This window comes from Clarias gariepinus, chromosome 20 (assembly GCF_024256425.1).
Source record: "Clarias gariepinus isolate MV-2021 ecotype Netherlands chromosome 20, CGAR_prim_01v2, whole genome shotgun sequence".
NCBI classification, from domain to species: domain Eukaryota; kingdom Metazoa; phylum Chordata; class Actinopteri; order Siluriformes; family Clariidae; genus Clarias; species Clarias gariepinus.
Window position 1 is genome coordinate 12,525,682 of NC_071119.1, and position 14,448 is coordinate 12,540,129.

General features: G+C 36.8%; 1 protein-coding gene across 3 annotated transcripts in view; it reads right to left on the reverse strand.

Moving 5' to 3' along the window:
* Positions 1–14,448, reverse strand: part of adgrl3.1 (adhesion G protein-coupled receptor L3.1) — a 192,976-nt gene that overhangs the window by 20,070 nt on the left and 158,458 nt on the right. For all 3 annotated transcript variants that reach the window (XM_053479673.1, XM_053479672.1, XM_053479671.1), the window contains exons 16-18: positions 12,013–12,233; positions 7,699–7,765; positions 7,186–7,277 (exon numbers count right to left, since the gene is read on the reverse strand). In XM_053479673.1, the coding sequence (XP_053335648.1) occupies positions 7,186–7,277; positions 7,699–7,765; positions 12,013–12,233 (380 nt within the window). The remainder of the gene's footprint in view (positions 1–7,185; positions 7,278–7,698; positions 7,766–12,012; positions 12,234–14,448) is intronic.

Genomic DNA, 14,448 nt, shown 5'->3' on the forward strand with positions numbered 1-14,448 from the left:
TATGGAAGCAATATGAGGAGGAAAAAAACTCTTATAATCGCACTAGTCACACACTCACTGCATCTGACTTCTTTCAAAAATGTTTAAATTGCCCTTAGATCATCAAGGGACTAGAAGGAGAGTCAAGAGGTACATTTACTCCACAAATATGATCCTATACAACTCTTGTGCATCATAAAACTCTTTTTAAGTCATCTCGATTCTCGCCTACAGTAGTTTCGAGAACACATTACACTATAAAGTGAATTGCAGAACTGTAAAACAATTGTAATGCTGTAAGCTTGTACAAGGGATGTAAGTAATATACATAGATAAAAGAAATCTGTTTAGTCATGCGGAAAGCAAGGAGGACAATATATGTCTTTAACTCGGATGGAAATTGCAGTTACATGGGTGCTAGGGCAGAATATGGAGGCTTATCACCTGTGCACTCGGGACGGCACAGACGGTACACTAGAGCCAGGAGAACAAATTGTTTAAGCCAGTAATTAGGAATAAATAAAATAATTGAGTTGAGACAGAGCCACACAAGGAATTCACTTGAATGCAGTAACAGTGCTTGATCGTGGACCAGATCTTTAATTTTAGTCTCAGAGCTCTGAATTTTTTTTTTGCACAGTTTTCTACCCACGATCTCCAAGATCTTGAAGGCTGTGCTCTGATTGGCTGTGTCAATCCGCCACTTTTTTTAGCAGACTTTTTTTCTTTTCATTTATCAGAGCCAGACAAACTAAAGTTCATTAAATCTCATCTTTGTAAAAGTTAAAAAAAAAAAAGTTATTTAAAAGTTATTTAAAGTCATTTATTAAAGTCTATGTCATGTCAGTCAAAATGCCTTTTTTACTGTAAGCAATTGTTCGCTCAGCCTTGTTTACTCACCAACAAGGCCAGAGTAACGTATCCCATATTGGTTATTAATGAAAACATTGATTTCTGAACAGACTGAACACATAATTAGTATGTTCAGAAATCAATGCTTTCATTAATAATCAATAAGGAATGCATTACTCTGGCCTTGTTGGTCAGTAAACAATTCTTTAGAAAAGGCTTTTTGACTGTCATGACAGATCTCATCATGAGGATATTCATTTAACATTTTTGGAAGGATTTTCCAGTTTCCAATCCAATCCACACTGCATTGGCTCCCAGGGAATTACTAGTACAGGTGCAGACTACTTGTGGGTACCTTGTATTATGAGAAGTTTAAGCAGAGCTTTTCCTTTTAAACCCTAGGGAATTTTCTATTGCTGGCACTGATACTGTATGTCACTGATACAGTTATAATTTTTAAAAGAACTTTTTTTTCATTTCCTTGAAGCTGCTTTGTAGAAAATGGCCTTTGTTCAAAGTGCCATACGAATAAAATTGAGTTAAACTGAATAATTGAATCTGGCACTGTGGTGTAGTGCTTAGCACTGTGGCCTCAGACCACCTGTCCTGCCTTCAGATCTCTATGTGTGCATGTACTCCTTGTACTTGATGGGTTTTCTCTGGGTGCTGCAGTTACCTCCCACAGTCCAAAGACATGCAGATTAGGCTAACTGATTTTCCAAATTGCCCATAGTGTGTGAGTAACTGTGCGAGTGATCGTTTGCATGCTCGCGCCCTAAGTCCTTTGGCATAGGACCTCCTGCAAACTGGTACAGAATATTCAGTATACAGAAGGTGGAATTTATTTGAAATGATAAAAATTGTGATCTAACCTAAAACTTCTTCTTGTTATATTTCTGGCAGATGAAATGTTTTACAGTGAGCACAACCTCTTGGTACATGTCAGAAAAGTTATATTATGATTAAATGATTTGAGCATGTTGTCAGATCTGCCTCCATGTACAGTAAAAAGTTAAAGTGAAATTTTTAATCAGAGTGATTTCAATAACTGAAGAAATTGTGTCCATGTAAACATAGCTAGTCAGAGGTAAGTTAACTTTTTGTTGTTTTTGTGGCTAATAAAATACTTTAAATACTGTAGTATAATATTATCTGTGTTATAATATAAGTTCGATAAGGGGAGCTACGGTAACTTGTTTCCTGGATGTTCTACAACTTTCAACAGAACTAGAAATGGACAGAAAGAATGATATGTTGTTTCATCAATCAATAACTAAAACTTTGTTAGTGTTGACAAATTGCTGTAGTGTACTGTACAAGAAATAAAACGCTTCGGGATGTACTGGTTTTGGAACTGCAGGCCTGATCGCTTAAAGGTTTTTTGTAGCAGTGTTTCACTATCTGAAATATTTCCAAGCAGAACCATTTTAGGAAAGATAGAAGCCTTAATTATCCAAAGAGGTCATTTTCTCCAAGAGTGTACTGTAGGTAAAGGGACATAAAAAAAGTTTGGGGAGATCATTTAGGAATCGAAATGTTCATCTGTACTCTTTTAAAGCCGCAGTAAAGACAAACTCAATTACTCTTGCAGTAATGATGATTGAGCTAGTTCCCGAGGCGGCGATAATATATGCTAAATATTTTCCTAATGTTTCATACATGACATGTTCTGGCTGCAGTTAGTTGGATTGTGTTTCCTTTTTTGGTCTTCATTCTCCTCATTAAACAATGAAAAGTTGTCTCTAAGCTTTGTTTAAGTCGTCCACAGACCTATGGATGAACCTTCATTGTTCAGAGTAATCTGGTGTAGCTGCTAAGCAAAAGTTTATCTCCTGCTGTGTAATCTTTATAAATCTATTTTATCACAAGTTCGCTGTTCTCACATTCTTTTTTTTTCTCCATCCATTACACTTGAGCTCTTTGTCGATCATTAAATAATACAGGCTGAGTACTGAGGAAAATTTTTAAAAGTAAAGGCGAAAAAAAAAAACATTCTAATGGCTTTGTGAAGGACAGGTTCAGACTTACTGACAGCATCCAAAATGTGTGTTTCCTTTTCACTGACATCTTCTATTCTTTTTTTCCTATTTCATGCATTATATAACGCAAAAGCTTGGTTTCAAGCAAGCCTTCACATTTATGCATAATGAACTAAGCTTGGGCACGTAGTAAACATCTTCAGGTTGTTGAAAAAAAAGATGGATGCAGATGCAAGTCTTTATTTTAGTGAAACACAAAACAAACTTAAAACAACGAGGTGACATTACCTGAATACTAATGATGAAACAATGCAAAAACAGTATGAAAAGATTATTAGCAAACAACAAATGTTAAATACGATAAAAAGCTTGACAAAGGACTTAAACAAGAGCGTTAAACAGGACATAAGGAGACAATGAAGGTAAAAATTATCAAAAACACATGTTATGCTGGGACTGATGGGTAATGAAGAGTCTTTTTTACAGCAAAATATTATGTTGAAATTGTGGAAGATCATGAGAAACATTCTAAACAATACAAAAACTTTAACCCAACTATCTACAGTAGGAAACTGATATGGCTTTAGTTGTCGCTATGAAGATCGCCAGTGACTCAGCTGTACGGACATCTAGAAGTTTATTCCACCACCTACTGTAGGTTTACACGCAAGTCTTTCTCAATCCCAGAGAGATGGTGGGATCAGTTGAGCAGTGAGTTTAACATTCTACTTTCAGAAGTTGAAAGTATTCAAGACAACATCCAATTTTCCAGGAGTGGACGTCCCAGCACATTCACCCCAGGGCCACAAAATATAAAAATAAAAAAAACTAGAGCTACATATTAGACCCTCACTTAGCATGTTACAGTACATGTTAAAGTCTATGAGAGCACAATTAGAAGCAAACTTAACAAGTATTGTTTGCATGGAAGGGTTGCAAGGATGACTCAAGAAGTTCATTGGCACAAACCTTCAAAGGCTTCAGCAACAACGTCCTATGGACAGATTAGACCAATGTGGAGTTATTTGGCTAGCACCATGGTTGGTAAAAACCAAACAGTATTTCAGCAGGAACACCTCAAACCACATGATGATTTGGGCTTGTTTTGCAGCTACAGGACCTGGAATTCACTAAGTCGACCGTTAACTCCTCTGTAAACCAGAGCATTCTGGAGGCCCATGTGAGGGCTCCAGAATGCTAAAATACAACAGCTAAAGCTTGGTTAAAATCGGGTCATGCAACAAGACAATGATCTAAAACACACCAGTAAATCTACATCACAATGGCTAAAAAAAAAAAAAATATCATGATCAGATCGATTTTCATTTTGTTTTTGAACATACAAAAACACCTCCTGTAATGTGCAATTGGTGTTTGCGAATGATCGTGTGTACAATTCCCACAGACAGATGCGACAGACAGAGTTGCACCATTCCGATATTTTACTGTGGCCAAGAGTCTCATCCCTGTACTGTGAACTCTTCGTTATTTGTCAATAGGTTTTACACCTTCTCGAGTTCATCAAAGTCCCGGTTTACCTCGAATGCATGCAAAGTCGAGTTAATCTAAAAGTCTAGAAGTCTAGAAGTCTAAAAATGGCATTTATTGCTACAGTTTTGCTGTTCACATGATTTTTGACCCTACTAGTCTCACTTTTCTTAATATTTTGGATTCAGGCCTTGGGGACATTACCCGTTAATTATGTAACAACTTTTTTTTCTACTTTATATCAGCCTAACCTTGGGCCAGATAATTAGCACTTGGATACTTTCCTCCTTACAGGATGTGTTTAAAACCCAACTAAAAATTGTGAAACTTTGAAAAAAATAAACAACAGAAAATTTATATTATCTATTTATATAGATCTCTCATTTTTCTTTGGTTGCGAGCCTGATGTGTTTTAACTGGAGTCCCAGGGTTGAATCATTTTTTTCTAGCCAGAGTAAGCACTTGATTAATTGTGCTTGGTACTGTGGAAAGTGAATATTGGTTTTGAAACATAAACTGGTTCTTTTTTTCCGCAGTTTTTACTTTTTATGCACTTCTCCCTAGAAGCACTGCTACTTCACACCCCATTACTGATGTTTCGCCTTATTGCACATACGGCCATCAGTATGGTGAGGGTGAGGTTTAAAACATGCTTCCTCAGAGACACCTGAATCCAGACTGCACATTTTTAAAAACATCTTAATTGTGTTTAAGTCTTATACGTTTTTTATGACATTGCTTAGTCCTGCACTAATTGACAGACTGAGAGAAACAGGGCTGTTATTTTTTCACATGACTAATTCTGGTTCTGGACATACAGGGGATATCTGTGGTACTATTAAGATTTCACGTTCTGTTGACGCCTTTGACGACATTGACGTCCTAAAGTTTTCAATCCTACTCCAATTTGTAGAGATTTGTGTTAATCATAATAACTGCCCAGGACTCTTATTCACATCGGGCCATGTTAATTGGACAATGTTTTGTGCTATACTGTAAATACACTTAACTATTAATTTATTACCAAGAACACAGAACGTTTATTGGGTCAGTTAATTTAGTTAAACTGAAGGCGTTAAAGATGAATGCTTCATCATTTAAAATTACATAAAAAATTAAAATAACATTTTAGGTCCCATAGGTTACTTTTTCTTAAGAACACAGGAATCAAAGCTCACTAGAAGTGAGTGTCTTAATCCTTGAGATGAAATACCCCACGGACCTTAAGCTCTGTTTCACTCCTCCTTCAATCATGCTGTTTCAGTGTCTATGTGAATAAGCTACTTAAATAAGCCATGAACCCTGCCAGAGAACAGCAGCTCTGAGCAACAAGATGGAGGAGGGGAATCCTCTTATATGAGGTCACATTAGGGAAAAAAAAAAAAAAAAAAAAAAAACCATACTGGAGACCAGCTTAACTACTATAAAATAAAAAAAAGTACATTTTTGCAGAACAAGTCCTCTTAAAAGCCAAGTTAAAAGAGTGGCAAATTATGATTTTAAGTTGTGTTTAACTGGTGGACTTGATGTAAAAAAAGATATAGTTATTTTTAAAATCAATGCAAAATAATAGAATGAGCTGCATCAACTGCTATTGTACGAGTTTATGTTTTCCTGTGATGGTACTGTAGGTGGGCTGCAAGAAGAAATTTACAATAAAAAAAATGAAAAACTTAATATTTTTGTCAATTTTCTTTTTCATGCATTCATCTTCTATACTGTTTATCCTGCGCAGGTGTCACGGGAGCCTGAAGCTTCTCCCAGGAGACAAGGTACGCCATGGACATTCATTGCACACTCAAAACAGGCAATTCTGGAACGTCAATTAATCTACTGTAATCTGCAAGTCTTTGAACTGTGGGAGGAAACCCACCAAGCACAGGGAGAGCATGCAAACTCCATGCACGCAGCCCAGAGGCAGGATTCGCACCCTGACCCTGGAGTTGCGAATCCACAGTACTAACTGCTACTTCACCATCCCACCTCTATTAAATATTCTTTATCAAATGTGACAATCAAACAAATCTAATCAAACAAAGCAATGAAAGTAAAAAAAGATTGTAATGCCTATTTTATTTACTTAGCAATAGACTGGATTCCTATTAGACAATTTTGGTCCTGAGTTTTTTAGTTTTTTCCTCAGACAAAGTTTCCCTGCCACTGGTTTGCTCATTAGGGACCCAAAAATAAACCTACATCTGGATTTCCGTCAACTTGCTTCGCACCAACGTCTACTGCTAAAAGCACGAGACAAATGGATTGAGTTTGACGTATCATCGTGCCTCCAATGTCTTGAGTGAAGAAAAAAGGGAACTAACCAGCACCAGAAGCTACTGCAGCATCAGGGTTAACGAGATAAACACCGGCTATGAATTTTTGAGAACCTTTCCCATATCATAACTCGTTCGGTTTCCTGAAATCAGGTCACAAAAATTTCCGTCCACCAACTTTACACCCAATTACAAAACATCAAAAGGAATAACTAAGTGCGAAAACACGCCATGTAACCCAGATTCAGAAATGACGCTAGAGAGGTCTGTGCTGCGCTCGCACAAGTGTACAGCAATCCATACCCCGCTGATCCTATTCACAGAGCCCTGGATCCCCTTAACACAAATGTGAAGGATTCTGAAGGTGCTAAGGAAGATCATTAAAGTTTCTCACAGACCGAAAAAACTGGAAGGGAAAAAAAAATTTATGCATATGGGATCTGATGAAACTTCTACACTATTTCTGTTGAATGTGTTTTTTTTTTTTTTTACATGTAAGTCTGGTCAAGAAATAGAGACGAGTAATGACAATGAGTCAGAGTGCAAGCAATACGAACAACACGAGAATCAAAGACACACACACATACACATGCGAGTGCTCACACACACACACTTACTTGATGTTGTCCAGGCAACCGGAGTCAGGTTTCAGAATAGCAGTGTGGTGGAACATCTTGTAAAGTGCGATGCCCAAGAAGATCACATTTAGCTGCACACACACACACACCATATAAGTATAATAGAAATGTATTCATATAAATATTTGCAAAAATATTTAAAAAATGACTTAATTATCTCTCTCTCTCTCTCTCTCTCTATTGCTCTTAGGCAGTGCAGCTGTCAGTGGCGTATTGTCTGTCTTGTGGGGGTTTTAAAGTTCACCCCAACACCGTCTGACTTTCACATAATTGGTAAATTGTCTTCAGCAGACCATTATCTGCATCCCCCTGTCTGTGTGCGTGCGTGTGTGCGTGTGTGTGTGTGTGTGTGTCATGGAGGTAAGGAAGGAAGAAGCTTCCTTGGAGTTACTTATTCCAAGACCATTAAGTGTTGTCCCAGTGTGACTATGTGCATGTGTGCATGTTTGCATGTAAATGTAGAATTCCGTGTGGGTATGTGTGTGGGTGCACCATTATAATGAGCGTAGCAGGGCCAATGAAACTCCAGATGAAGTAGGTGTCTAACCGCAGCCAGCACCTGTAGAAGGCAGACAGGGAACGAGAGACAGAGAGAGAGAGAGAAGAAGAAGAAGAGGAGGAGGAGGATAGACAAAGACAGCGTTAGGCACGGTGAGCCAGAAATACCTCGGCAGCCTAAATGAGGTAATCTCATACGCTCCTGTTCATCTTGGTTTGATGACTGGAATGTCGTTAGAACCTTCTGGAATGTCTCGTGGTGCGCGGATTGTTTCGGAGCATAAACGAATGACTGACAGCCTGTAAGTGAATTATTAAACTCTTCATCTCCTTTAGATCACCTCTAAAGCCCAGTGTGTGTGTGTGTGTGTGTGTGTGCAAGTGTACTGTATGTGGGTGTGTGTGTGTGGGGCCCGGACCGGTTGAACAACTAAGCATGCATTACCCATTACCCAGGAGCAGAGTCTGTATGGAAATGAATGCAGAAGCCAAATGAGATTATAAATACTTTATAGTCTCCAACAGGGCGTACAAATGATGTACAGCAGGACAAAGCGACGCAGACAGTACTTTTGTCGTTTATTTCATCATTTACCAAGCTGATCATGTTTCCAGTGTCCTACTCGATGACATCACCAATTCTCAAGAAGGGAGAGAAAAAAAAGCATGCACCAGAGCTTAGTTCATCATTGTCAAAAAAAAAAAAAAGCACTGGATTAAAAAAAAAAAATCTTTCATAATAGAATACGGGAAATTATGAATAGAATACGTACAGCATGTGACATCATGGTGCCCAGTGATAGTCATGAAACATGATGTAATCATGCTAAGGCCATGCTAATTTATAAAAAAAAGATTCATACAACATGCAGGAAAAAAATTCAAGGAAAAGTACATAATAATACAACATCTAATCACAACACTCTACAAGTGAATGGATTCGTTTCTCATTTGAGATGACTCGTGTGTCTCTTTTCTGATCCGAGCTCTAGCCCAGTGTTTTAACCTGTCATTAATTTCTCGCTTTGAAAATAAAAAAGCACTGTCCTGCTCACTTTTAATTATATGCTTTGAGACAATTTGTGAAATATCACCTCGGTTTCGTAATTTTTATTTTCGGAATATTACCTACTCTCCACACAAAGCCAGTTAATGAAGGGTGTGAGAATAAACCGCTGAGTCAAAGCAAATGTATTACCTCTGGGGTTTCGTGATTGCCACTTCCAGTCAAAGGTATCCGACTGCACAGCTGATGATATTATTACACCCTCCCTCTTACTGTCCATAAACCTCAAATACTTGTTTTTCACAAGTAAAGTTGTTTTTTATCCCCTGTGACCCCGTTCTATACTTGGCTGTAGCTACTGTATCTGATCCTTGATTTTATACTGATGTTAATAGTACATCTACATTATTAAAGCAAGTAATGCATCCCTTATGTGTCAATCATTTTAGTATGTGACTTACGCGAGAGAACAATCAGTCAACTGTACTGTATAACACTGATTATCAATCCATTGTTATCAGGACTATTGTCATCCAAGGCTCATCTATGCTTAAAGGTCTAGTCTGGTCCCACAGAAAAGACAATCTAGCACAAGCTGCTGGAAAGAAAAAAGTCAACGCTGGCTTGCACGGTAGCAAGGTAGCGGAACACCCAAGGTATCACTGCCTGCCGCATACGCGGCTTAACAGGAAAGGAATTCCAGTTTCCCCAGATTTCAATCTGACCGAGCATCAATGAAGTGTGCCAGACAAACAAGTCTGAACCATGAAGGCCCTGCTGCACAACCCACAGCATCCAAAGGATCTTCTGCTTACAGAGGTCTTCATAGTGCATTCACATCCTGAGGCACCAGAACCGCCCAGGTGGCACAACAGGAACCTACACAATATTGGGCATGTTTTATGTTTTAATGTTATGGCTGACGGGCGTACAATAAATTCTTGTTCAAGTTTAGTCACCGTCGTTCTGTGATTTATTGCTATCCTTTCCATTGTCGAGTGTGTCCTTAGAAGACCGAGGTAGAACAGACATTGTTTGTGTCAGGGTTTCGATGTGTAATTTCATATTTTTATAAATTCACAACTCGTTGTGAATTGTTGCACCTCAATCATTTGTATTTCAGTTCAGGATGTCGAGTTGTTTGTTCTGCCAGCCCCCGACAGAGTTGGATAATGGACAATGATCAATGCCCAAATTGTCTGGGATCAAAGCATCTTCGACAAGCACTTAAAGAGCCTTGCCCTAACTGCAACATAAGTAGAGCACGAAGTGAAGTGAACAGCAGACACGGCCGCTGAGCATTCTAAAAAGACCAACCTGGCATGTTCACAATGGACCAGACACTCTTATTAGTTTGCAGGCTACATTTGTATGTACCATAAGCAAATTGAAAGTTTTACTCTGGTATGCAAAATACCAGGCATGGACACCCTGTCCTTTACTGTAAACCACATGTTTTAGAGAGAGTATGTGTCAGCTAGAAGATATGTGACAGCAGTGTCGACTTGTCTGCCGCTGAAAGCACTTAAACTAGTTAAAACTTTTAATAAACATGTGCAACAACTCAGACTTGTATGCAAAGTGATGGTCTGGTAGTGGGATATTGATTCGACTTGTCAAATGAACCAATGGAAAATTGTTCACTGTTCAGTGTATTGCACCACCCTCGCAGGCATTATCAGTCAGCATGCAGTGTCTGTGCTGGGGACTAAAAATATGTCCCGCTGTGTCTGAAAACAGCAATTCTGCTAATGATACCAGCACTGCACTTTAAAAAAGTTTTATTATTGGTGAACTTGTAAATTCAGATTGTTATTCTTACCGAATTTGGACAATGTTACTGAATATGGAGTTTTTGAGAGTGATTTTTACTAAATTTTAACATTTAAAATAAATTTTAGGAATATTGGAAATTTTGAGTTTTGAGTAATTTTGTTTATAAATTTGTAAAAGTGAAGCTAAAAAAAGAGCTAGTGTATTTTTTTCTTTGGACTGTGATCATTAGTGATTTTGGACATTTCAATTTGATTGTTGCTGATTTAAAAAATACATATTTTGTTACTGAATTTGAAATCGGAAATAGATTGTACCTGACTTTGGAGATTTAGACTGTATTACAGTAGGTCAGAATTCTGAATTTATTATTTTGTAGTATGGATATTACACACAGTTCGGAGATTTAAAGTCTTATTGGTATTGAATTTAGAGTTTTTAAATAGGGTTATTACTGAATTTGGAAATTTGAAGGATTATATTTACTGCATTTGGTGATTTAAAGTGTGATTGTTACTGAATTAAGAAATTTTAAGTGTTATTTTACACAGAACCTGAATATTAAAAGTGTGATTGTTACTCAATTTGTATTTTTAAAATGTGAATTAGAGATGAAGATTGATTTAAGTTTTTTTAAGTCATTTAGTTCATTTCGTTCTTTTGATCAGAAATAAAATAAAATGTTACATTTTCAATAAACAGACCCCCAACATGTCTACATACACAAATTTTGGCTATAGTTCCAGTAATGAAAATATTACAATGCAGCTAAGGATATGATAAACACAATGTGCAGGTCACCTCTCATATATTCTAGTCTGAGTCGTTCGTTCTTTTGAATCTATTGCACCTCATAGCGTCTATGGGAGTCTGAGTCACGTTAAATATTTGTTCGAAAACAAAGAATTATTCATGAACAACCCAACACTAATGTGAATGTTGTTAAATATGGAAATTTAAAGCATTATTTATTTATTTATTTATGGAAATATAAAGCATTATTTATTTATGGAAATTTAAAGCATTATTTATTTATTTATTTATGGAAATTTAAAGCATTATTTATTTATTTATTTAAATGAATTTGGAAATTTAACGTATGTTTTATTGTTACTGAAGTAAAAAATGTAAAGTGCAATTGTTGCTCAATTTGTAAATTTAAATTATTTGAATGAATTTGAAATTTTGAAACATGAGTGCTACTAAATTAAAAATTCATAGTTTTTTTTCTTTTTTTTTTTTTACTAATTTTGAAGATTTAAAGTACTATTTTTACTAAGATTAGAATGTGACATGTGATTGGAAGTTTGGACCTTGAATATGTGTAAGAGTATGTTTTCAGTAAATTTCAGTTACTGAAATGTGCATTACTGAAACTGGACATTTAAAGTGTGATCAATAAAAATAAAACATGTTTTTCATGTGACTAGTTTTACTTTTTGGAGGTTAAAATGTAAAGGTTTGTAAAATAAGATTGTCATTGGTTTTCGAGTGTGACTGTTATATTAAAGGCCGGTGTGTGTACTCACACATGGTTCGTGCCGTAGCTGCGATAGTCAACAGCAGCTGAAACAGCCACGATGAGCGCGGGTACACCGTAGCCGGTGAGGTAGAAATACTTGGTCCGAGAGTACTCGCTCTCAAAGACTTCCACCAGCATGATGTAGAGCTGCACACCTTCCAGAAACATCCATGTGAATGCGGCCAAGAAGAAGAAGTGAAGCAGAGCGGCAAACACTGCACAAGCAATCTGCAAAAAAAATACACACACATATGGAAAACGTTTCATTTTGATGGCGAAAAAAGCAAATTCTATATAATATTCTATTATTCTATTATTACTCTTACTGTATGCATGTGTTTAGATAATGAACCTATTTAACAGTGCAGCAGAGCTCAAAGGCAGTGAAAATGTATGTAAAGAAACAGACATTATATATATGGTTAATGTATATATCAGCCATATCAACATGTGGATGCAGCCAATTCAACTCATTAAATATTTATACAGGTAAATTTAGATAACGCACCACACACGCACACACATGATCACCTACTATGATGCTGTTGGTACATAATTCATGTCCTGATTACAATTTTAAAGCAGGTCTCACTTAAATGAGTTTTCTCAATGGATTTTCCACATTATTTCCCTCACACACGCTCTCTCTGTGGACGTGAGCAGCTTTTCCGTTATTAACAGGAGGTCAGAGAGCCACTCCATTTTGGTAATTAACGACAGCCAGGCGCCAATCCCAACCACTTACAGGATGGCGGGTGTATATGCCGGGGTGTGTGGGTGTGTGTGTTTCCCACCCACCTCTAAAAATGGATACACGCAATTCGCTGATACAATTAAGACCATCGCCGGCAGAGTAACTTCGGAATATGTCACTATTTATCAATCTAATAACGTTAATAGAAAAGGGAACACTTCGAAGCCTGTACTTATATACCATTATGAATGAAAGTTTAATAACGGCTCATAACAGGCATGAAAAAAGACACATTACAGCTGTCAGAATTAGCAAACTGCAACTTTCTTTCAGGAAAAGGGTCTTTTTTATTCATGACCATAAGAGTAAATATTTTTAAAAGTGTCAAATCACTATAGTTTTTTTTATTGTTTTAATGTAAAAATATAATTCAACAGCAGACCGTTATTCTTAGCATTTCTTTTATTGCTAAGGAATTATTAATAATTTATAATAACTTATAATAACACTTAAGTACATCTGGTCACAAGTCATCATTAATATGCGCACCCAAGTAATAATACAGCAGCAGACTTATAGTGGCTCTATTCTCTTAGCTGAAATGTGCTCTATGCACTGTTTCTACAATTACAATTATTATTTTTTAATTAAAAAGCACTTTTAACAATAGGCATTGATGCAAGAGAACTATGAATTTTGGAAATATTAATTTTAAAAGTACATACATTTTTAGCTTTATTCGTTTCTCTGTAATAGGCAAGCCAGTGATGGCAGCAAGGGAATGAAATTTTTACATTTAAGTTAAGAATTTCGCTCAGAATGATACCATACTTAATTTCACATTAATTCCCGTATGGTGGATTGGAGAAGAAAACACAATCAACAGTTATAAGTAATCTGTTATCAAATAATATGTATTAATATTAATGCAAATGTTCTGTAAAAGTAATATTTAATGGATCCACATTGCATGTCTATTAATATGCAAAATTGGAATTAACAGTCATATTGCACATAAACCCTCCATAATATTGTCACCACATAACATTAACGCTGATTATTAATTAAATATCAGTAAACAGGTTACAGGATCGGGGCACCCAATGCTCATATTTATGCCTGTGGGGACCGAAGCCTAACCTGTCTGGTCCGATCCCACTGAAAATCCAATGTAGGACAAATTCCTTAAAAATTGTAATGCTGGCCATGATAGAAAGTTATTAGAACACTCAGTGCATCAAAGCCTGCTGTGTATGCGGCTTAGCAGGCAAGAGTTCAAGGTTGTTGATCTGATGGAAAATCCATAGGATGTGCCGGACAAAAATAATCTGACCCATGAAGTCCCCACCCTGCAATTACTGCTAACCGCCCCAGTGGTCTTGTGGAGTCTTTCCTCGAGGATCGAGAACTGTTTTAATGGCACAAGGGTAACCTACACAATATTGGGCTTAATGTTTATGGTTTTAATGTTATGGCTGATTGTACCCTCAAAAGGTGATAATCAATATTCTATAACATGAATTCGCTCCTTCCATCAGTTAAGAAAGTTCTACAGGTGCTTGTTTGTTGGATGTTTCACATAATCCAAACTTAATAGCTGATAATTAAACAAAGGTAATAGATCTGCATTTATAAAAGTTTAACTTTTTTATAAAACATTCATAAAAGTGCCTTGGTGCTCTGGAACACTCCGAGCTGTACCTATACAATTCCTTCAAGAAGAAAAGAGATGAGCCTTGACATCAGGCC